Source organism: Mirounga leonina, unplaced genomic scaffold (assembly GCF_011800145.1).
Source record: "Mirounga leonina isolate KUSES-001 unplaced genomic scaffold, KU_Mleo_1.0 Mir_153, whole genome shotgun sequence".
NCBI classification, from domain to species: Eukaryota; Metazoa; Chordata; class Mammalia; order Carnivora; family Phocidae; genus Mirounga; species Mirounga leonina.
In genome coordinates, this window is record NW_023270387.1 from 23,963,864 (window position 1) to 23,989,748 (window position 25,885).

Genomic DNA, 25,885 nt, shown 5'->3' on the forward strand with positions numbered 1-25,885 from the left:
TACAGCGAATATCATTCTCAATGGGGAAAAACTGAGAGCTTTCCCCCTAAACGCGGCAGGGATGTCCACTCTCACCACTGCTATTCAACATAGTATTGGAAGTCCTAGCCACAGCAATCAGACAACAAAAAGAAATAAAAGGGGGGACGCCTGGGTGGCTCAGTCGGTTAAGCGTCTGCCTTCAGCTCAGGTCATGATCCCAGGGTCCTGGGATCGAGTCCCGCATCGGGCTCCCTGCTCCGCGGGGAGCCTGCTTCTCCCTCTGTCTCTGCCTCTCTCTCTCTCTCTCTCTCTCATGAATAAATAAATAAAAAAATCTTTAAAAAAAAAAAAAAAGAAATAAAAGGGATCCGAATTGGCAAAGAAGTCAAACTCTCACTCTTCGCAGATGATATGATACTTTATGTGGAAAACCCAAAAGACTCCACCCTAAAACTGCTAGAACTCATAGAGGAATTCAGTAAAGTGGCAGGATATAAAATCAATGCACAGAAGTCAGTGGCATTCCTATACACCAACAACAAGACAGAACAAAGAGAAATGAAGGAGTCGATCCCATTTACAATTGCACCCAAAACCATACGATACCTAGGAATAAATCTAACCAAAGAGACAAAGGATCTGTACTCAGATATACTCATGAAAGAAATTGAGGAAGACACAAAGAAATGGAAAACGTTCCATGCTCATGGATTGAAAGAACAAATATTGTGAAGATGTCAATGCTACCTAGAGCAATCTACATATTCAATGCAATCCCCACCAAAATACCATCAATTTTTTTCAAAGAAATGGAACAAATAATCGTAAAATTTGTATGGAACCAGAAAAGACCCCGAATAGCCAGAGGAATGTTGAAAAAGAAAAGCAAAGCTGGCGGCATCACAATTCTGGACTTCAAGCTCTATTATAAAGCTGTAATCATCAAGACAGTGTGGTATTGGCTCAAAAACAGACACATAGATCAGTGGAACAGAATAGAGAGCCCAGAAATGGACCCTCAACTCTATGGTCAACTCATCTTCAACAAAGCAGGAAAGAATGTCCAATGGAAAAAAGAGAGTCTCTTCAACAAATGGTGTTGGGAAAATTGGACAGCCACATGCAGAAGAATGAAACTGGACCATTTCCTTACACCACACACAAAAATAGACTCCAAATGGTTGAAAGGCCTCAATGTGAGACAGGAGTCCATCAAAATCCTAAAGGAGAACACAGGCAGCAACCTCTTCGACCTCAGCCACAGCAACTTCTTCCTAGAAACATCACCAAAGGCAAGGGAAGCAAGGGCAAAAATGAACTATTGGGACCTCATCAAGATAAAAAGCTTTTGTACAGCAAAAGAAACAGTCAACAAAACCAAAAGACAACTGACAGAATGGGAGAAGATATTTGCAAATGACATATCAGATAAAGGGCTAGTATCCAAAATCTATAAAGAACTTCTTAAACTCAAGACCCAAAGAACAAATGATCCAATCAAGAAATGGGCAGAAGACATGAATGGACATTTTTCCAAAGAAGACATCCAAATGGCCAACAGACACATGAAAAAGTGCTCAACATCGCTCGGGATCAGGGAAATCCAAATCAAAACCTCAATGAGATACCACCTCACACCAGTCAGAATGGCTAAAATTAACAAGTCAGGAAACGACAGATGTTGGCGGGGATGCGGAGAAAGGGGAACCCTCCTATGGTGTTGGTGGGAATGCAAGCTGGTGCAGCCACCCTGGAAAACAGTATGGAGGTTCCTCAAAAAGTTGAGAATAGAGCTACTCTACGACCCAGCAATTGCACTACTGGGTATTTACCCCAAAGATACAAATGTAGGGATCCGAAGGGGTACGTGCACCCCGATGTTTATAGCAGCAATGTCCACAACAGCCAAACTATGGAAAGAGCCAAGATGTCCGTCGACAGATGAATGGATAAAGAAGGTGTGGTATATATATACAATGGAATATTATGCAGCCATCAAAAGGAATGAAATCTTGCCATTTGCAATGACGTGGATGGAACTGGAGGGTATTATGCTGAGCGAAATAAGTCAATCAGAGAAAGACAGGTATCATATGACCTCACTGATATGAGGAATTCTTAATCTCAGGAAACAAACTGAGGGTTGCTGGAGTGGTGGGGGGTGGGAGGGATGGGGTGGCTGGGTGATAGACATTGGGGAGGGTATGTGCTATGGTGAGCAGTGTGAATTGTGTAAGACTGTTGAACCACAGACCTGTACCTCTGAAACAAATAATACATTATATGTTAAAAAAAAAAAAAAGAAGATAGCAGGAAAGGAAAAATGAAGGGAGGGAAATCGGAGGGGGAGATGAACCATGAGAGACTACGGACTCTGAGAAACAAACTGAGGGTTCTAGAGGGGAGGGGGGTGGGGGGATTGGTGAGCCTGGTGATGGGTATTAAAGAGGGCATGTACTGCATGGAGCACTGGGTGTTATACGCAAACAATGAATCATGGAACACTACATCAAAAACTAATGATGTAATGTATGGTGATTAACATAACATAATAATAAAAAAAACTAATGATGTAATGTATGGTATTTAACATAACATAATAAAATAAAAATAAATAACATTAAAAAAATAATAAATAAAATAAAACTGTCCTCAAGGAACACTGATGAATTAGACTCTGATATAAGATGACTGGTTCTACTTAAGGTCATAAGTCAAATGCAACTTACCTTAGCAGGTTTGGAGCCCAAACAATTGCGAGGTTTTTTGCATGCATATTTGTGATGGAACAATAGTCAGCTAGAAGAGACAAGTGTCTCATCAGGAACTCGAGCGTTCTGGAAAATGCAATATAACATATTAATGAAAAGAAACAGTATGTAGCAGAATACAGCATAAAGCCCTTCTAATTAATTTTTAAGATTTCAATGGAAAAATAGAAAAGAAAACCATACAAACTCCAACAAAATTTCTTATTGCTTCTTAGGTTTGAATATTATTACCCCAGAAATGTCAGGAGAATATTATGAATTCTACATTCTATATACAGTAATCACATCTATAGAACTCTAAGGAAAAAAGGTCTAAGGTAGATGCCGTAAGAAATTAACATTTCTGACAGGACTTGTTCTAAGAAAATGGCCTTAGTTTTTAAAAATCTTTAGGACTATTTGCTCCTGGCTGTCAGACATCTAGTTTCAAAGACACCAATGAAGTAAATCCTCCATAAAAGCTAGTTTCTAGACAAATGATATCATGAAGTTATGTTATTCTACTTGCAGCAGACGCACTAACAGGAGGGGATTTAAACTTTTCTTTTATAAAAGAAAACAGTATTTCACAGGCCTAAAAGGTAAAAAGAAAAATTGCAGTGGGCACCAAGGGGAGAGAATAGTTGAGCAACTATATGTGTATATATATATACATATACACACACATACATATATATGGAGAGAGAGGGGGGTGGATATTAAATAACAGGGCAGAACATTTTTGGAAAAGAAAGCATGAGCAGCTTAAATGCAAGTTATGAGAGAGAAACACAAAGAGGTATTACCTAGCAGCTCCTACATCTCTCTAAGTGTCCCTACCTACCTGTATAGGGATTGAAACTATTAAGGACAATGTATAGGAGACAGAAATTTAAGACTGTTATCTGAAACAGTAATGAAAGTAAAATAGTGGTCAGCATATGAGCCTCAAAGACCAAGATGAGCCCAACGTGAATCTGAGAAGAAAATGCAGACAGCAGCTAGAAGCACTGCTCAAGAGGCTTTCTACAGGGATCTCATCGAGTTCCCACAACAGCCCTACCTGCACAGTGCTACCACTCCCCACTTTACAGAGGAGAAAGCCAAGGTGTGCTCAGGTTACTCTCAAATCAAGGGCAGCCTGGCTCCACGGTCTCCCTTTCAACAGCATCTACTGCAGCTGAGTACAAATGGTACATCTTGGTCCCTCCCATACATACTTAAGTAGGAAAGGCAGACAGACAGACAGACAGAAGTGAGGCTGGTCTGGAGACAATGTAAAGTTGGGGAGCTTAAGAAATGTGTTTAGAAAATGTATAAAATTATATTATTTTGAGTGGGGGGTATATGAAGGAAGGGAAATATTTAAGTACCTCAGAAGAAATGCAAATCAAACCACCAAAGATAGCATTTTATTCACATATCTAATTGTAAAAATGTTTTTATATAAAAGCTCGTGGAGAATTTTAGTCAGAGTCCCATGAAATGAGCATTTTCATATTCAGCAGAGTACAAACTGCATAAATCTTCAAGGAATACAATTTGGAAATTGCTGTATATTGAGAAAAAACTTTAGTACCTTTTGATTTCTAAGGATTCCACTTTCAGGTTTTCAAACAAACAAACAAACAAAAAATCTAGATTCCCAAAAAGATTCATGTAAATGGATGGTCCTCACAGTAATGTTCAAAACTGAGAGAGAGGGCGCCTGGGTGGCTCAGTTGGTTAAGCGACTGCCTTCCGCTCAGGTCATGATCCTGGAGTCCCGGGATCGAGTCCCGCATTGAGTCCCGCATCGGGCTCCCTGCTCGGCGGGGAGTCTGCTTCTCCCTCTGACCCTCCCCCCTCTCATGTGCTTGCTCTCTCTCATTCTCTCAAATAAATAAATAAAATCTTTAAAAAAAAAAAAACTGAGAGAGAAAAAACCCACCATAGAATGCAGACTAGTACAGCCACTGTGGAAAACAGTATGGAGGTTCCTCAAAAAGTTAAAAATAGAACTACCTTACAGTCCAATAATGAAACTACTAAGTATTCACCCAAAAATACAAAAACACTAATTCAAAGGGATACATGCACCCCTATGTTTATTACAGCATTATTTACCATAGCCAAATTACAGAAGCAGCCCAAGTGTCCAACAATGGATGAATGGATAAAGAAGAGCTGGTATATACATACACTGGAATATTATTCATCCATAAAAAGAATGAACTCTTGCCATTTGCAACAATATGGGTGGAGCTAAAGAGTAAAAGCCTAGGTGAAATAAGTCAGAGAAAGACAAATAATATATGATTTCCCTCATATGTGGAATTTAAGAAACAAAACAAACAAGCAAATTAGGGAAAAGGTTAAATAACATATAGCCCATTCACATAAGAGAACACTATTAAAAATCATGTTTTTTCAAGAACATTTAAGGAACTCGGAATTGTGAATATTAAAATCTTAAAAAGTCTGGATGGAAAGAGATATATTAAAGGAGATTAACACTCAAATTATGTAGAAGAAGCTAGAATATAAAAACACATTATATAGCAGGAGATATATCACAAGGAATTACATATAATATAGGGTAGGAGATATGTGTATAGTAAACAATATATATAAAACATCTGGGCATACACTGTAGGTAATATATTAGGAACACAGAAGATAATATTAGGATATACATATTATATGTGTGTACGTGTGTGTGTGTGTGTATATATGTATACACACACATCAGCAAGCTACAAAGTATATGTTGAACAAAATATGTAAAATGTATATGCAATATATATTATTGAACACTTACTATGTGCAAAGTTCTATTCTGAGACTACAGTGATAAATGACAAAATTCATGACCTCAAGGAGCTTGTGTTTTAAAGGGATTATACATAAAGTAGGCAATACTATATATATCCATATAAATATAGATATATATATAGAGAGAGAACATATAGTAGGATATACAATATATAATACACAGCAGGTAAAAGTATACAATGTTCAACAGGGAAGATTAAATAGATAAATAGTAAAGAAGCTACATATGCAATTAGTAAGGGAAATGACTATATACATAATATAGTAGAAAAGTTATATGTATCAATATACATTGTAAGCTTACTGAAAGCCAATGTTTACGAAAGGTTATTTTAATTCATAATGAAGTTAAATGCTATCAATACTTTAAACATGATTAAAAATAGTATTTTTTGCGTCTATAGGAGATACATATGTATGTGAGTATATATGCACACACATTTATACATACACACTATAGATAAAACAAAAAAGTAAATGCATAAGTATACATAATAATAGTAGGGGTAATTAACTCATAAATAGCACTTATATAACAGGCCTTGTTCTAAGTGCTATTCCTTTAATATTCATAATAATCCTAATAGAAAAGTACCAGTATTCTCTAATTCACAAACAATGAAACTGAGCCCAAGAGGCAAAGGAACTTGCCCAAGGTCACAAGGTCATATAGCTAATACAGGCAATTTGGCTCCAAAGTCCCTACATTATAATGCCTATAATACATAGACATTATATATAGTAGGTAACATAAATGTACTATACAACAGGGGATAAATATATAAGAGATATAAATAAAACATGTTGGGAGATTTATTTATATAAAATATAAAATATATAGGAGACATATGTACTTCACCATAAGAGAAATATATACATACATGATATATATACACACATACTCTCCATTATATATATATAAATACACACACACACACATGCATATACACTCTCTCCATATATATCTCTTCTTACTGACGTCCTCTTAATTCACCCACAATATTAACCAATACTCTCGATTCCCTCTGTAAAATGTACTGATTGGTGTCTAAGGCACTCTAAGTATGTTTGCCTATAGGTTTCTCTCCCTAAACCATTTTGACTAAATATAATTTAAATTTTAAGCAGGTTTACCTAAAGCCAATTTTAAGTGTTTCTCTGTTTATGCAAGATTATTTTAATTCACAATGAAGTTAAGTGCTATCACACTTACAAAATATGACTTTTAAAAAAAGAATTTGTTTCTTGCTCCTATGAAATCTGTTGAATATTTTGCAGTCTTGATAAAGGTGAGGTGCCAAATGAGGAAGGAACAAATACTGTGACAAACAGAATAATTTAAAACAAAACCTATAATTACCAGTAATATTCTCATAGAGAGAAGAGATTATATCCATGAGATACGAGAAGGATGCTATAAAGTAGGAGCATTCAGAGGAACAAGAAAGGGAGTTCTTGTAAATCATTTTCTTTTAAACCAAGAAATGGCCTGGAGGAAATCCATACATGGAAACTGACAAAGAGAAGGTAAGAAATGAAAGAGTTGGTTCAAGAACTACAATAAATCCAGTAAGAGAACAGAGAAAAGAGCTGGGGTTTAAGTTGCAATGAGAACCATCGAGGAAATAATAACAAGAAAAATGGAAGTTCCCTGATGGAAAAGGCCCACCAAGTGCCCAAAGCAAAGAAAAAGAACCCACTCCAAGACAAGTCAATGTGAAAACTGAACACTAGGTATGTTCTAAGTGTAAAAGCATCCAGAAAGGATACAGACAAAACAAAATACATCATATTAAGAACTGGCAGACTAGAATCAGATATCACTGTGGCATTTTTGCTTAGAAGACAATGGTGTGATATTACCAAAATTATGGGAAAAAAAAATTTACATACTAAAATTCTATAGTTATCAATCAAATGCAAGAGTAGAATAAGAGCATTTCTATATCAATGTCTCAAAACATTTACCTCCCTTATAGCTTTCCTCAAGAAGCTACCAAAGATGTCTACTACAAAGCAGGGAGTACACACAAGGGAGGTGACGGCAAGAGATCCCAAAAAGAAGGATCCAACTCGTGAAGGAGGCAATGAAGAGAATTTCCAAAATGAGGGGGAAGAGTTGAAAGTGTTGTAGATCTAGAGAGCAATCAGCCTGGACTGAGGGACTGAGTAGTGGGATAAAAGGCTCCAGGAGGGATGTTTTCATGGGACAAAAAAAAGAAAGACAGAAAGCTTGTCTGAGAAGTCTGAACACACTGGGAGAACATATGTAGTCAGTCCTGTGAGAGAGTTTCAGGGATAAACTAGTGACGAACAGAAACTTAGCAAGCCAAAAATGGGCAAATGCTCCACAAACACACACAAAGTTCTCCCAGAAAGGAAAGAGAAGTCTAGTATATATTATGTGCAGTTGTAAATCACAGTTACAAAGTTATTACAATATAGACAGTGAATACTAATTTAATTCCAAATGCTGACGTAACCAGACTATGAAGATGAGAGAAGGGGAAACGTGTGTTTGTGTGGTACTGGGGCGGGTGGGTAAAGAAAGCTAAATTTCATTTACTTAAAAGGAAGGTAAAAATAACATCTAAAAATAAAAAATAAAAAACATAAGTATGTTATTCAGAAACAGAAGCTGAGGAGAAATCAGAAAGGGGAGCTATGAGGCAGGAAACTTACTTTTCACTAGCAACTATGCAGACCATTTGACTTTTTAAAATGATGTACATATATGTTATATTGGTCTTTTTTTCTTAATTTAGAGAAAAAAAGATATATTTACATGGTACCTCTTGTTAAAACTACCAAGTCAAGAAGTCTTGGCTTAATTCTAACCATCTGTCTTGCTATGCTTTATATTAAAAAAAAATACTAAGGACCAGACTCATTGGCACATTGGATCTCATTTTAACATCAAAAAAAAAAAAAAATCCTCTTAAGAAGGTATTATTAGTATTCTTTTCACAGATACGGAGATTAATGTTTGGAGAGGTCACGAAGGAAGTGATGAAGTTGCAAATTCAAACTCAGATCTATCAAAGCTAATATTCGTTATACTGCACTAGGTTTCTTTTTCTGTAACTTAAGGAAAAGTCTTTTTCCTCCTTAAAATATTCCCCAATAACTGTGTGTTATCAGATTTGTCTCCTCAGCCTTCTTTTTCAGGGTTGAATACCTGAATTTCTTGAGCTTCCTTCACAAAAGCTTTTTGTGTTGTATTTTTTTCACTCTTCAGTGGGTTCTTAAGAACTTCTTTAAATTCCCCACATTCCTCTTAAGACAGGACACATTAATGACACAATGAGGCAATGCTAAGTTACCTTCTGGCTCTTGATCATCATGATTTATAGCTATAGTGTGGACTTTAAAAAAAATGCTGATTTTTTAAAATTTATTTTAATTTTTTATTGGTATGTTAATCACCATACATTGCATCATTAGTTTTTGAGAAAGACATGTATCATATGACCTCACTGATATGAGGAATTCTTAATCTCAGGAAACAAACTGAGGGTTGCTGCAGTGGGGGGTGGGGTGGGAGGGATGGGGTGGCTGGGTGATAGACACTGGGGAGGGTATGTGCTATGGTGAGCGCTGTGAATTGTGCAAGACTGTTGAATCACAGATCTGTACCTCTGAAACAAATAATGCAATATATGTTAAGAAAAAAAAAAGAAGATAGCAGGAGGGGAAGAATGAAGGGGGGAAAATCGGAGGGGGAGACGAACCATGAGAGACGATGGACTCTGAAAAACAAACTGAGGGTTCTAGTGGGGAGGGGGGTGGGAGAATGGGTTAGCCTGGTGATGGGTATTAAAGAGGGCATGTTCTGCATGGAGCACTGGGTGTTATGTACAAACAATGAATCATGGAAAATGCTGATTTTTAATGTTGATTAAAACTTTTAGGGGTGCCTTGCTGGCTCAGTCAGAAGAGTGTCTGACGCTTGATCTCAGGATTATAGGTTCAAGCCCCACACTGGATGTAGATATTAGTTAACTAAATTAAAAAAGAATTTTAGTGTTGATTTAGCGCCAAATATATGCTGTTTTATTTTTTATTTTTTTAAATTTTATTATGTTATGTTAGTCACCATACAATACATCAGTTTTTGATGCAGTGATCCATGATTCATTGTTTTTGTATAACACCCAGTGCTCCATGCAGTACATGCCCTCCTTAATACCCATCACTGGGCTAACCCATCCCCCCACCCTCCTCCCCTCTAGAACCCTCAGTTTGTTTCTCAGAGTCCATAGTCTCTCATGGTTCATCTTTCCCTCCGATTCCCCCCCCCTTCATTTTTCCCTTCCTTCTCCTAATGTCCTCCATGCTATTCCTTATGTTCCACAAATAAGTAAAACTATATGATAATTGACTTTCTCTGCTTGACTTATTTCACTTAGCATAATCTCCTCCAGTCCCATCCATGTTGATGTAAAAGTTGGGCATTCATCCTTTCTGATGGCTGAGTAATATTCCATTGTATATAAGGACCACATCTCCTTTATCCATTCATCTGTTGAAGGGCATCTCGGCTCTTTCCACCGTTTGGCTATTGTGGACATTGCTGCTATGAACATTGGGGTGCATATGGCCCTTCTTTTCACTACATCTGTGTCTTTGGGGTAAATACCCACGAGTGCAATTGCTGGGTCATAGGGTAGCTCTATTTTTAATTTTCTGAGGCACCTCCACACTGTTTTCCAAAGTGGCTGTACCAACTTGCATTCCCACCAACAGTGTAAGAGGGTTCCCCTTTCTCCACAACCTCTTCAACATTTGTTCTTTCTTGCCTTGTCAATTTTTGCCATTCTAACTGGTGTAAGGTGGTATTGGAGTGTGGTTTTGATTTGAATTTCCCTGATGGCTAATGATGATGAACATTTTTTCATGTGTCTGTTAGCCATTTGTATGTCTTCTTTGGAGAAGTGTCTGTTCATGTCTTCTGCCCATTTTTTGACTTGATTATTTGTTTTTTGGGTGTTGAGCTTGAGAAGTTTTTTATAGATCATGGATACCAGCCCTTTATCTGTAATGTCATTTGCAAATATAATATATATATGAACAATGCCATTTTGAAAAAGAAAGCACTAAATTATTTGTGTATTACTAAAACATCTACTGCATTTAATTTTTTTTCAGTAACTGAAATTTTAAAATTTTACCTTTTGCTTTTTTGCGTATCATCATCTATGATTTATACTGTTTTCTTTCTCTCACTAAATGGCAGTCATCTTCAATTTTATTTTGGTCTTCTCAGATATGAGCAAAAATATTTCTGAGAGTCCAAACTAACATACAAATTAAACTGAGTCTTAAAAAGTAGCAACAACAACAAAACCAATGAATAAGAACAAAACCTTAAAAACACCCAAAAAACAGGTTTATTGATCATCTGAGGGTCTCCTGAGGAAGAATTCTGAGATACCTGTTAGATTTTCTGGTTCTATGTAGTTTGGATACCTTTTGAAAAAGAAAAGAGGGTTGGAAAAAAAGGAATCAAGGAAACTGGAATCCAGTACTGTGTCCACATGTTGGACTCAAGCAATCACAAGTCAATATTCATACTTGTGATCATGCATCCCAGTATTTCTCAGTGGCTCAAAAGACAAAGAAAACAACAAAACAGGTTGAATCAACTATTCATTTGTTCATTTATTCATTCATTAACTCAACATTTACTAAGTGCCTATCGAATGCCAAGCACTGTGCCAGGCCTTGGGATACAATGACAAATAAACGTAACGCCTGAACAAATGGAAGTTTATATAGAACTCCATGGAAATTTAGTTAGAAACCTAAAGAAAAAAACCACTCTTCACATCAACTGACTTGTACTTTTGGGTGATATCTTACAACACGTGACTTACCTGTAGTGTGGAGGGGGGAGTTGCTGGATGACATCGTGAATTTTTATCAGCCTTTCTTCATCTGTTGCTGCTGAAACAGCATCCTGCAACAATCATAATGTGAAATAAACCAGTAGGCTTTGTTGGTAAAAATGAAAGTTCTTCACTTACAATTCAGTTTTCACTCTACTCTTTGATGCTGAATGACAATGAAACACAGAGTATCAAGAAAGTAAACTTTGTTTCCATACTATGCGGACATTGAAATCTATTAAAAGATAACTTTTTAAAACTTTATGGTAACCAATATTAAAGGTGATAAGATTAGTGGATCAAAGTCAGAAACTAAAAGAAAGAAAATGTGAAAACAGTGAAGACTATGGACTAGCTAGCAACAACTGCTTTTTTCTTGTCTTTAAAGGAGATATTTTAGTCACAGAACTATTTCTTATATGACCAAACCAAATCTTTACATGTTTTGCCTAAAATCACAGCAAAACTCCAAAGAGAATTTGATTAAAAGTGACCTTACTCACAGAAAATTTCTCATACAGCTGGTAGGTAAGCAGAGGGTTTGGGAGCTCTCGAAAATATAGCTTACAGAGGGAGCCCACGGAATGGATGTCTTGAACATACGGTTCTTTTGTCAAGTCGGGGACATGTTCAGAGTCAAATTCATGGCTAACAAAGACAAACGAGAGACAAAACAAAATTATTTTATTGAAGAAAAAGGAAATATATGACTTAAAACAGAAAGCAAAGTTAATGTTTTAGTCAAATGATTGTATTTTATCTAAGTTATAGTTGGACTTCAGCAGTAACTGGATGTCTGTTCATAAGACAAATGTTTTTCTAAGTGGAAATTACGGGCATAGCTCTAATATTAAAATGGACAACGATCTCTGAAATGCATATGGATGAGCAGTTCTTAACACACAGATCTGAAAACAGAACTCCTAATTCTAATGGTTTGAATATCCAGTATTTTGGCAATTCTGCAAACTAGGGCTGAAGGGCAGCTGGTCCATGAGCAACTCTGTACAGAAATCCCTCAGGTACAAGAAGTATAGTTCAGGAATACTTTACTGAAGAAAGGTAAAGGAGCCAGAAATAATATAAAGCAATTTCTAGCTAACCAAATTTTAATAGCCAGCAAAATCATAGTGTAAAGTGAGTGAAATGAAAGTTGTGCTTAGAATACTAAGGCAGGTTAGGCTCATTCTCCAGGAGGTTAATTAATATTAATCTACAGGTATGGGACTACTTATCAACCTAGAGGATTAGTATATGTGGACAATGTGAATATGAGATCTGCTGCAGCTGAAACTAAAGACTGACAACTGTCTTTAGCACAAGAATCAATTTAAGTATTTTCCAAACATGTATTCCTGAAAATAGAGATGAGCTCTATGGCCAATTAGAATACTAAAATCTGCATGGAATAAGGGCAATTACTAGGCACCACAGTGAAAAATAAAGGATAACAACATATTAAGAATAGACTAGAATCTGAGAGATTAAGCAAAAATAAAATTTCTATTGCTCATATAAAGGAGACCACTATTTTTGTCTCTGAGAAGGGGAGAGGATGTAGAATACATAGCACATACACACTTGAGCATACGCTACAGCACTGGGGCTAAAGGAGATTAGAAGAAGTGTCACCACAGAAATGCAAACAATTATGAGAGAATATTATGAAAAACTATGCCAAAAATTTGGACAATCTGGAAGAAATGGATAAATTCCTGGAAGCATATAAACTACCAAAACTGAAACAGGAAGAAACAGAGAACTTGAACAGACCGATAACCAGGGAAGAAATCGAATCAGTAACCAAAAATCTCCCAACAAAATCCAGGACCAGATGGCTTCAAGGGTAAATTCTACCAACATTTAAGGAAGAGTTAATACTTACTCTTCTCAAACTGTTCCAAAAAACAGAAAAGGAAGGAAAACTTCCATACTCATTCTATGGGGCCAGCATTACCCTGATTCTAAAACCAGATAAAGAATCCACTAAAAAAGAGAACTACAGGCCAATATCCCTGATGAACATAGGAGAAAAAATTCTCAATAAAACACTAGTAAAATGAATCCGTCAGGACATTTACCAAAATCATTCACCCTGATCAAGTGGGATTTATTCATGGGTTGCAAGGGTGGTTCAACAGAACGTTTCACTTGTTGATTTTAATTAAGAACTAAGGAATACTTCTATTATAGTGTAAATTTTCATCTCTCATTGTCTTCATGGATTCAAACTTTGAAATTTGCTAAAATCTTCAAATACTGCAATGAGGCAAAATACAAGTACTGAAGAGGTTAGGGGGACATGGTTTTCTGATACAACAGATGAAGAAATGGCATTCAGGGAAACATTTACAGAGAACACAATGGATATTATCTCCTACTTTATCTAAACTGTATTACTGAAAATCATGGTTATCAATGTGACTTATTTTTGAAATTGTTTCATGTTAATAAATTATAATAGGAATGAAAAAGAAAATGCCAAATAAGGTTTTACCGTAGTCTCTGGATATTAGAGGCAACGCCAGAGAGACGATATATTCCATCCACAATGCCATATCTCTCAATGAATGCTGTACAGCTCTGAAGAACCTGGGGCACTAAAGAGAATTTTTAAAGACATGGTTAAACCAGGAGTATTCCACCACAACAAAGTCACAAAAAAAATGAGAATGTCTTAGTTTTCACAAGCAAAATAAATTCTGGTAAATTAAAATTATAAGGGGCAGAGATTAATCTACTATAAAAAGTGATGAGGACATATTTAACTTATTTTCACATCTAAACTAGACAACTGGGGGCGCCTGGGTGGCTCAGTCATTAAGCATCTGCCTTCAGCTCAGGTCACGATCCCAGGGTCCTGGGATCAAGCCCCACATCAGGTTCCCTGCTCCACGGGAAGCCTGCTTCTTCCTCTCCCACTCCCCTTCCTTGCGTTCCCTCTCTCGCTCTCTCTCTCTGTCAAATAAATAAATAAAATCTTAAAAAAATAAATTAAAATAAACTAGACAACTGGTTCCTGAATATCAAGGCAGGCTCTCTCCCATTACATTTAGCTAAGTGAAAGAATTCATACGTTATTAGGACAGTCTCTCTTAAGTTCTTCTGCAGCAGTCTTGTTTAGGTCATGTTACAACACTAAGATGAACTGTTTTGTCCTAACATCATACCAGACTTAAAAAAAAAAAAAAAAAAAAAAGGCTGTTCAGCTGGATTTCATACATGGAAAATGGATATACAAAGTTAATGCTTAGTCCAACATGATAATTGCCTATAAGTGCTCCAATTTCTCACTTTGAAAAGTTTCTTCCATCTTTTCATAGTTAATGCTAATTCTAAATTTTATCCAATAAACAAAACACTGACATAAGGCAAAGGTCAAAGCAATTTCAAGTAGAAGGAATCTTTTGATTTCCTGCCTATCTTTACATTAAAATTGCTTTACATTAAAACTGTTTTGGGGTGCTTGGGTGACTCCGTCATTAAGCGTCTGCCTTCAGCTCAGGTCATGATCCAGGGTCCTGGGATGGAGCCCCACATCGGGCTCCCTGCTCAGCAGGGAGCCTGCTTCTCCCTCTCCCTCTGCCTGCCGCTCCCCCAGCTTGTGCTCTCTCTCTCTCTTTCAAATAAATAAATAAAATATTTTTTAAAAAATGTTTGACTTAATACTATCACCTCCTCAATAAGTAGAAAGAAAAGAAGGGTACTCTTTCTGGTTACTTCATTGAATACCTGACACAAATGGACAGCTATTCTGGGCCTACAGTCTAGAAAAGACTGTTTGAGGTATAAAATTAAAAATTTTTCATAATCACTCAAAACTGTACAGTAGCTGAAATTTGAACCTATTTGTCTTATAATGCAGACTGATAAATTTACTTCATCAACAGGATTTAGTAACTATGTTCATTTGATAGTGTTAGTTAAAATCCCTGAAAAGAAGGTTGGGAGAACATTATTTGGTCTACAGAAAACTACTACACCAAGGGATGAAACATTCAGATTGGGAAATGAAAAAATTAAAATATTTTAATAAGTTAATTTTAGCTAATGTATTTTACTTATTGCATAAAACACTACTTTATTATTATAACAGATTTTTCTTGGTTCTCCTGCCTTTTGCTGTTCTTCCTGCATTCTATCTTTTAAATTCTGTCAGATCCTCTAATTTACATTTAAAATTTATAGTCCCTAGCTTTGAATTATTTTTTAAATCAACTATATTATTGAGCGTGTAATATGTGCCAAGCTGTTTTTTACAATGGATGCTCTTATTTAATTCTCACAGAAATTTACGGAAAAGCTCTATCATTACCCCCATTACATATATAGAGAGGAAACTGAATCTTACAAAGTTTTACCTAAGGGCAAGCAGGAAACAATGGCAGAAATGAGATTCTAACTCAAGGAGTCCAAGGAGAAAGCCGATTTTAACCATGGCAAAATACTGCCTAAAATATAAGGTCCTTCACAGTTGCACTTATTTATTGTTACCATATTTCCATATTTCACAACTCTAGGCCAAATGAAGTCTCATCTTTTGCCATACAAACCAGTCATTTTATAAGTCCCTCAATTTCCTGGTAGAGGAAAAACAATTGCCTCTCCCTGGTCTCTTCCTACTATCACCTTCTTATAGAAAAACTCTTGGCTGTTGTTGAAAACCTAACTTAACTATCCCTCTTAAGCAAGCCTTCTTTGAATATCCCCAAGGAGAGTTAGCTGCACTATGTTATAGGTACCCAAAGAACTATGTCATTTTGAAATATTATTTGCTTGTTTATACAACTATTACCCTTTATTAGTCATGCTTTTAAGGAGCAAAAACATGCTTCATCCATCTTTTTGTATATTCAATATCCAGGAGCATGTCTTGAAACAATGTACAAAATTAACAAATGAATTAATTTTTAAGTACCCTTGTGAGCCTGACAAAGTTATACGACCAAGTCAGCAGAGTAGAGAAATCTTATTTTTCATAAGACACTGTATTCATTTTCAACAGGTGCTTTCTACCTCTAAAGATGTCCAAGAAGTTTAGTAACAAGAAAGGGACTGCGTGTAGATGGTAGAGATGAAGGGCGGGCAGAGTTGCCAAGTATTTTTTGTGGACTCATTTTGATATTATAAGCAATCTCTATGTCAAATTGATATGCAAAATATAAAATATCTTTATGAACTTGAGTCCTACTTCTAATATTGTTCCATCAATGATAACCTCAGTGCCTTAGGTTTCTATCCTTACAAACTAGAAGTAAAACAAATTAGAACCTGGAAAATTTCTATCACCTACTTCAAAGCAAATATATTTAGAGATTATTGGGGTAACTAACATAATGACTTAAAGAAAGGAAGGAAAACAAAGCTTTAATTATTTTTCTTAAAAGATACTTCTCATTATGTATGCTCCAAATTAGCATGCTAACTCACCCTGGTACATAAAGCCTTTCAGAATACAGGGTTTTATTTCTGTATTATCAGGCTCTCGTAGTATGCATTATAGAATCTTCACAAAAATAAGCTACCACCCATTAAAAAGTATAGATAATTTTCTTGGGGCTCTCACAAACATGTGATATTAAATTCATACCTGCTTATATTCTCCCAAGCAAGTAGGCAAACTTCAAAAATATGGGGAATTAGAAGTCTTTCCCTGATAATATGGCTAAGACTCTGCAAACATAATACTTCACGGAAAACATCTGAATTGTTTCTTTACATTTTATGTTCCCTAGGTAAAAAGACTGAATGTCCACATAATCACATAATGGGCCTTTATAAATAAAATTACACAACTGAACAGTGTTATTACTTAGAATTTTTAGAGAGACAAATGAGATCGTTATTTAAAATAGGGAGCAAAACAAAAGAGAAAAGCATAAACTTTCATTTTAAAGAAAAAAGAGTAGAAACTGAAGAACAGTATCAGAAGATAAAAAGAAAAGATTTGGTTTCTCTTTTCACTAACATATAAGAAAGCAATATGGGAATGCAATACATTATTAGAAGAAATCCTAGTTAGAAAAGGTATCTTATTAATAAGCCATCTTTTCCCTCCAAACCAGCTAACAATCCAGGCAAGTGCACAGTAAACAATGGCCCAGTCAAAATACAGCATTAGAAACCTCCAAACTGGTTCTTCCAGAAGATGATAGGACTTTAAGAATTATTCCCACACTCTCCAATAATACACTTCTGATCCACTTTTATTTAGTATTTATATCATCATGGCAATATAATAAGAAGTACATGTCTAAATTGAAACTGATGGCCCTTAAGATTAGAATCATGGCGAAGAAAAGTATGCAGTAAGTAAGTAGGACACGAATTGGTCTTTGGTTTTTCTTGACAGTTGCGGTTTCGTTTCTGTCCTTTTCTCATTCACTCACTCACTCACTCATCAATCATTTATTACATCCCTTCTATATGCATGCATTCTGTGATACAGGTAAAAGAGTCAACTTCCATTGTCAACATGGTAGCTTCTGGGCCAGGAGTACATTGGTACAGTATTACTTGTTAGAATGTGCATCATGATTTTTGGTTTGGAAAATACGACTATCTAAAGGATTAATTTCAGGGGTTATTTGTGCCTTGTTTTTTTTTCCCCAGTGTGTGCTCTGATTATAAAATTTCTGTATATTTACGAGCACCTGAGTGGCCCAGTCGGTTAAGCATCTGCCTTCAGCTCAGGTCATGATCCCAGACTCCTGGGATCGAGTCCCGTATTGGGCTCCCTGTTCAGCAGTGGGGGTTTGCTCCCTCTCCCTCTGCCTCTCCTCCTTGCTTGTGTTCTCTCTCTAATAAATGAATAAAATCTTTTTAAAAATTTTCTATATATTTACAGTAGTTTTTTTTAAAAAACCACTTGCTCAAACACAGAAATATGTTCAGGCAACAGAGTTTCCTCACTTTGAGTTTTTAAATTTTTGTATTTTGTACCAACTCTAAGTTTTTTTTGTAGAGAACCAAGTTTTCTACAAAGTCTCACTTTTTTGCAATTTCATTTCAAACCTCGTTTTAAGGAAGTTTGGTTTCAAATATGTGCAGCAAATAAAACAAGTCCTGTAAAAAAATAAGTGATACCTGAAAACTCTTTGTTCCGCTATAATAAATTTATCATAGTTACGGGATGCATGAACCCTGTAGTTATTAAAATCTATTATTTTTCAGAAAGAAATGATATATTGGCATCTGTCCTCTCCTACCATACTAAGAATGGAAACATACCTGAAACTTCTAAGTACAACTAAAACTTGCTGGCTGAATTGATGTGTGAAAGCTAAAGAGCATGACAGAACAAACTAGAAAACACTCCTTCTTATTAATATCACATCCAAGCAAGGCTGAACAAAATGAGATACAAAAGAAATAAAAATGAAAAAGAGATAACAAGAAAACCCCCTAAGGTAACAAAAAACATCTGACTTTATAATTAAAGATGCCTAGGTAAATGACAAGTTATCTACAAAAAAGTACTATGTGACAAGATTTTTTAAAAAATTAGTTCTTTAGATAACTGTGATATAATCTTTAAGCAACTCGATTATAAGCATTATGGTTTGTGGTAGCTGAAATGCTGTTAAGATCATTCTGAGTAATCCCGGCATCGATCACTAAAAGAATTTTTTTTAAATGCCTTGTCAGGTTCCTACATGATTTCTTACAACACTTCGTATGGAAGAAACAGGTCAGGCTTGTCACTTGCTCTGAAAGGGAGGTGCTCAAAAGTTTAGAAAGCATTAACAGGATAATCTTTCTACAAAGTTAATTATTCATTAGGAATACAATTCAAAGAATGAGTCATTTAGCAAAACAGTGCTCTGAAATGAGCTTTCATCTTAGAAAAACCTGGTACAAAATCAATTTTATATAGAATAAGGACACTATTTTAAAGCCCAAACTAAAACAGAATATTATAAAGAAGAATGATTATACACATTACATAATTATATCTATCTAGCTATCCATATTTATATCTCCTCTCTCCTCACACTATGTATATACTATATAAATATACCATTCTTCCTTGTGATTATTCTGTTTGCACTTAGACTTTAAAATATTATGTATTATATTTAACTTTTTCATTTCTTCCTATTCATTCATCCCCTCCATCCATTCATCTAACCACTGAATTCTTGAATCAGATTTTAATTTATAAAGAAATTTAAATTTTTAGAAACAAAAGTTGGGAGACTGGTCTGGGTATTTTATAGTCTCAAACTTTGACTTTTGTTTTCAAAATAGAAATTAAATAATTTACAATAAAATGTGAGAGGAAAACTGGCTGAGAAAGCTGTCTAGACAGATATAAAAATAATGAAGTCTAACAGTGCAGTTGTGCCCTTTGTGGGAAAGTCTTACTCATCTTAGATAGATCACAAGCATCTCTGATGCTAAAATGCATTCTTAAACCTTCTTTATTCTCAGTTATCTCAGAACTCAAATGAGTACATGAAAAGCTCAATACCGTGCTGCTGAGCTTAAATGGAACAGATAATTGCTTGCGTAATCTGCTTCAAAATGGATTCCAGAAAATCAATATGGAGAGGTCAAAACTGAAATTATGAGATTATAAATTTTATTTTTACCTTCAAAACCAGAATTCAGAAGGTGCTCCCCCAGGTCACAACCAAACACCCTCTCTTTCAAAATCCCCCGCTGCTTCAGCTTCTGTTTTGTTGGACGAGACTTCATGAATGTGCGTAAGAAAGTAATGAGCTTGCCGTGCTTTTTAGACACTAAAAGATAATAATAAAGAGGAAACACCTTAGTTGTGGCAAGAAGTTACATTTTTACTTAGTGTGAAAAAACAACAGAGATCTCAACAGGCTCACTGCAAAATAACCTATTACAAATACACTTTATATTCTGTAGGAAATTTTCAACAGAGGTTTAGGCAACAGTAGCTTTATAAATAACTTTATAATTTTACATCTTCTTCTCACCAACTTGTGATCTTACTTGATGCGATTGTCAGCAAATTTAAGTATTATCATCTGTGATCTATAAATCAAGGTTGGTAAACCAGCCACCTTCCCAATGCATACCCAAGGATGACCTGGGATTATGACTGGGACCCGAGTTATACTCTACCATATTGCTTTGGAAATCTTTATAATAAGTAAGACCTAAAGTGGTGTAAATGTGGTTTACATTTCTAGTCAATTTCTAGAATATTTTACATGGTGGTTTGAATTTTTAAAGTATTTGTAATCTGGAAAGAAAAAGTGAAAAAAGAAAACTCCCTCTTTTTCATTTTATAAAGAGGACAATCCCATTAAGATATAGAACACACCTGTCAAACTAATAGCTATATAAAACACACATATAAAAAACATTAGATCTTCTATTAACATAATTCTATAGTATACTAATATATCACCTTAATTCCTTCATAGATAAAGGTAAGAAATAAGTACATTAATACACAGTAAAATATTCCCACTGATGGATATATTTAGAAAGACAACAGCAAAAGAATTGAAAGTAAATCCCCAGAAATATGACTCCTGTAAAGTACAGCATAAAGGAAAAATTACTCTAGGGGCGCCTGGGTGGCTCAGTCGTTAAGCGTCTGCCTTCGGCTCAGGTCATGATCCCAGGGTTCTGGGATCGAGCCCCGCATCGGGCTCTCTGCTCTGCGGGAAGCCTGCTTCTCCCTCTCCCACTCCCCCTGCTTGTGTTCCCTCTCTCTCTGTGTCTCTCTCTGTCAAATAAATAAATAAAATCTTTAAAAAAAAAAAAATTACTCTAGAAGTCAACATGTAACAACTATCATAAGCTCAGAGATTAGTTGTGAGATAGAAGCCACAATGGCCTCAATCCTCCTACTCACTTTGCAGATGACTGCTGGGAGTCTTACCAAATCCTACTATGCATAGATTCTTGAGTGAACCCAAATCTTAAGTCCCCTGAACTGATGAAGCCTCCTGTAGGAATTCTGTGTACCAAGAGAATGTGTGGCCTGGGGACTCCATGATGGCCTTAGATGGGTTTCACTTGTCTTCCATGTCTTTCCATTTTATGAGAAATACTATTTACAGACATAAGCATCTTTTCTATGAACTATATGAGGGTGATCAACCATAATGGTTTGCCCACGTTTCCTGGAACCATGAGACTTTCAGTGTTAAAACCAGGAAATCCTAGGCAAACTGGAACAAGGTAGTCATCCTAGACCATACAAAGATTAAATAGGAAATTTATTTTTTTCTACATCTATTATTTAAAACTAACTTAGAATTGTCAGAATAATTTTTATGTGATCTCTTCTGACATGCCCTGAAACTCTGGGTAAATACAACCTCTCGTGTATCTTAGATTCCTTGCTGTAAATGTAAATGATGCACTCTCCTATCTGCTAGTGAGACATTTATAGCACATTTGGGTAACCTCAGAAGTATATCACACATAATATTACTATATTAAAAGTCATTGGATTTGTAGGAGTATTGTTCTCCCCTAGCTGCTAGCAAATAATGTGTTATGCATCTTTGTTAAAGAGTGGCCACCAAACCATTTCTGTTCATTCTCAAACATTTTCTACATAAACTTTAAAATAATTATGACAAGATTTAGTAAAAAATACAAATGAGCTTGGTTTGCAATAATTTAACATATTTATATATGTATTTTTATATATCAACATTACAGTGATATAATTTGAAGGAATTTTAGTTTCTACAATATTCAATATTATCATCTGGAAATGAGGTGTGTCATCATTTTTCTAAACCTCTTATCTCTTTAAGTTTTCTAATTTTCTTTATGAAAAGATACATTCCACAAATATCTCTGGTTAGGAATATTGCTAAGTATTTTGCATTTTTTGCTCCTCTTGTAGAATAGTACTTTTCTTCAATTATGGCTTTAACTGGTAATTACCAGTATGCTAGAAAACAATTTCTTTATGTATAGTTCAAATCTGATCATTTACTAAACTCTCAACAATTTTAAGAGGACTTTAGTTGATCCTTTTGGATTTCATGGATGTATTAATTGCATCAAAGCAAATATGATAATTCTGTCCTTTTTCTGATAGGAATAAGTTTTTATTTCTGTTTCAGATTTTAATAATTAATTGGCCAGAACTTCCGAGATACATGTTAATAGTAGGTATTCATATTTTGATGACAAATTTGATGAAAATATGTGTTGAATTTGACAACTGCATATGATGTATATGAGAGAGCATTCTTTTAGTCTCAAATCTCCAAGAATGTTTCACAGAAAAGGGAATTGAACTTTAAGTATTATGCATTTAGCAACAACTCTAAAAGTGCCCACTATTTCTTAGGAACTGTTCTAAATCCTGAGATTACAGTGGGGAACAACTCAGGCAAGCTCCTTGCTGTCACAGAGCTTACTGAGGGGAGAAAGACAATAAACAACTAAATAAAAATACCAATATGGCCAGCATTTATTTTATACTTAGTAAGTGCTGGCAACTGCACAAGTGTTTATATTTACTAACCATTCATTTCACACAGAGCACTATAAGGAAAATACTATTATTATTCTTTTTTTCAGATGAAGAAACTAAGGCACAGAATGCTAAGTAACAGTCAAAGGTCACATAACTAGGATTCAAAATCAAGTAGCCTGGCTCAAAACCCTAGATCTAAGCCACTACATGATTCCACCTAAATTAAGACAACCAGGTAATTTCAGATCGCTTTTAACTGCTTGTAAGGAAACAGAGTGAAGTATTAATGGCAAGAGAAAAGAAACTACACCGGATAGGATGGTCAGGGAAGGTGTGAAGAAGTCGCATCTGATTTGTAAGGCACTGAGTTAGTGGGTGAGGAAGACGTGGTATGAAAGGAGGTTGAAGAGGTATGCAAAGGCCAGGTACTAGAGGACACCGTATAAAGTTTGGATTGTACGCAATGAGAACACACTGAACAGCTTAAACGTTTTAGAAAAGTTACTTTAAAAATAACCCAATATGTGTATTAGAAACCCAAAAGTGCATTACCAGGGACCTGGCTGAGTTAACTATGATCCTGGCTCGATCCCAGGACCCTGGGATCATGACCTGAGCTGAAAGCAGATGCTTAACTGACTGAGCCACCCAGGCGTCCCTGTTTGGCTTTTTTTAAAAAGGAGGATCTCTACCTACTCATAAGGAGTAATCTCCAGAATATATTAAGTCAAAAAGGAAGGTAGAGAACAGTGTATTTTGTATAAGAAAGGATAGGGAATACATATATCACACATGCATAACTTCACACAACATATGTATGTGTGTACCTAAGAGTTTATTTTTGCAAAGGGAAACACTAGAAGGATAAAACAGAAATTAATAAAAATAGGTAAAGAAAATGGGTGGGGAAAGTAAAATTACTCTGAATATACCTTTTTATATAGTTTCATTTTTAAATTATGTTAACATTCTTTCTACATGTTCAAACATAAAATTTAGAACATTAAAAAAGCAAATTCTAATTTTGAAAATAGCCTGAAACAATGTATCAAAACACCAACTTGGTAACCTTGTCAACAGAGAGCAAGTATTTTAAATGACTTGGAAACAGTAAACTGACCATGCTTGGGGCGATATATGATATATTCTAAGAACAAAAAAATACAAAGTAATATTTAATTTCATTCAACTGTTTTACTATTAGTAATAATATTGGTAGTGTAATTCTGAAACAATTTTATACATATTGTGGGACAAAACAAATATATTAATGTTGTTAGGAACCAAGGTTTTCAGTGTGAGAGAAAGGAGATACAATAAGAAAATCAAAGAAGTCAAGGAAAAACCCATCATGTTAACTTGAGTTGGAAATGTGAACATGAACTTCAAATTAAAATACATATTTCTCCTAAGCTCTAGCCAGTGAAAAGGCTTAGAAACAATGACATTCCATTTGCAATGAACATCTTTGGTCTCAGGTGTGGATTTCTAAATATTATTCCTTAATGAAATAAACCAGGACTCCTTGGAGAAATGGCTGTTTCCAAGTTGATAGTAGGGAAAGCACAAGGTGAGATGGGGAAATTCTGTTGTAACAGAAAGCAAGGGAACACCCACACCCAGAAGGAGCCATGCCAAGACGACAGGTGAACAGATTCCCACTGGCCAGCTCTGGGACATAATGAAGATTTGAACATCACAACAAATGACCATAACTTATTGTAAAATATCAAATAAATAAAAATTCATGTGCCCATAGTAACACTCCCCAGAAGAAAGGAAGGAAAAGAGTGACAATTTTCAGCACAAATTGAGCTAGAACATTTTAAAAACTGTATGAGTTGTTTGCCACACTGAACTGGGCACCCCAATAGTAGAGAAAGGAATATATTTATTTCCTTCACATCAATTAGCAATCATATCTGGAATGACTGGAATTAATTCTATATTAACCAGGAAATATACACATTCATAATTCAGTGATAACTGTATGGAAATAAATTATAATCATGATCTTCCAACCAAACTCTCATACACAGTAAAATTATATTAGTCAGAGAGCAGCCTATGTAGAACTGGACTTTCCAGGACACTAGGCAGCTCTGACTCCATTTCTGGTGTGCTAAGTTTGGCTCACGAACAAGGAAACTTGGCCATCTTTTTCTGTTACAGTCAAGACTGTTCATGTTAATTTTTCCTAAATAGTGACATTAAGACTCAATTAAGTAAGGGCTGTAACAGGAGACAAAATTAAGACCAGTGGAGTGCCATTACCAACTCCATGTTCCCATTTGGCACTTGAGGCTTCTGGGAAATTGTGCCAGCGTACGTACAATCTGGCTTCTACTCTGTGTGGCCAGCAGAGTAGCTTCTGTTACCTTTCCAAAAACATTAAAATAAATTGGGAACTTTAAATCCAACTTGTAATGAGACTGGGGTGGGTGGGTGTGGTCTCTATCTACTAATCTATATCCCAATCTGAGACACCAAAATAGCTAATGCTCATAAATGATGACCAGACATACTGTCTTAAATGACTTCTAAGTCTTCAAAGTAAGATTAAACTACGTTCTATACAGTTTTAGTGTTGCTGTTATTGTTGCTAATCTAACTGGCATTCTAATCCACTGCGGTAGAAGACAGTTGTGGTGAAAGGCTCTGGAATCCATAATTAAATAATCAGTTATCCATCTAGATAGATAAATTTCATTGTATTGGAAATTTAAACTAATAAAAATATTCAATTTGGTTATACTCAAATCTGAAGATCTAACAATACTTCCAAATATAAATGTCTCTTCATATTAATTTGTTCTTTATATTTTCTTCCCATTTCTTAGACAGTAAAATGGCCAGAAAAAGCTTATTATGGACTGACATTGTCCCCCACCTATTGCTTTATAACAAACTAGAAAGCTAAGTTAGTAAATCTACCTTTTGAGGAAGAGAAGTATGGAATACTGTCAGTTACATCAGAAGGCTTCTATTGAGGAAGGTAGAGTGGAGGTTTGGCTTTAGAC

The 25,885-nt window shown here is 35.5% G+C and overlaps 1 protein-coding gene across 2 annotated transcripts in view; it reads right to left on the reverse strand.

The window, feature by feature from the left end:
* Positions 1-25,885, reverse strand: part of ARHGAP32 (Rho GTPase activating protein 32) — a 210,687-nt gene that overhangs the window by 18,661 nt on the left and 166,141 nt on the right. For both annotated transcript variants that reach the window (XM_035009289.1, XM_035009288.1), the window contains 5 exons: positions 20,029-20,178; positions 13,932-14,034; positions 11,938-12,082; positions 11,423-11,505; positions 2,712-2,819 (listed from right to left, as the gene is read on the reverse strand). In XM_035009289.1, coding sequence (XP_034865180.1) covers positions 2,712-2,819; positions 11,423-11,505; positions 11,938-12,082; positions 13,932-14,034; positions 20,029-20,178 — 589 coding nt within the window. The remainder of the gene's footprint in view (positions 1-2,711; positions 2,820-11,422; positions 11,506-11,937; positions 12,083-13,931; positions 14,035-20,028; positions 20,179-25,885) is intronic.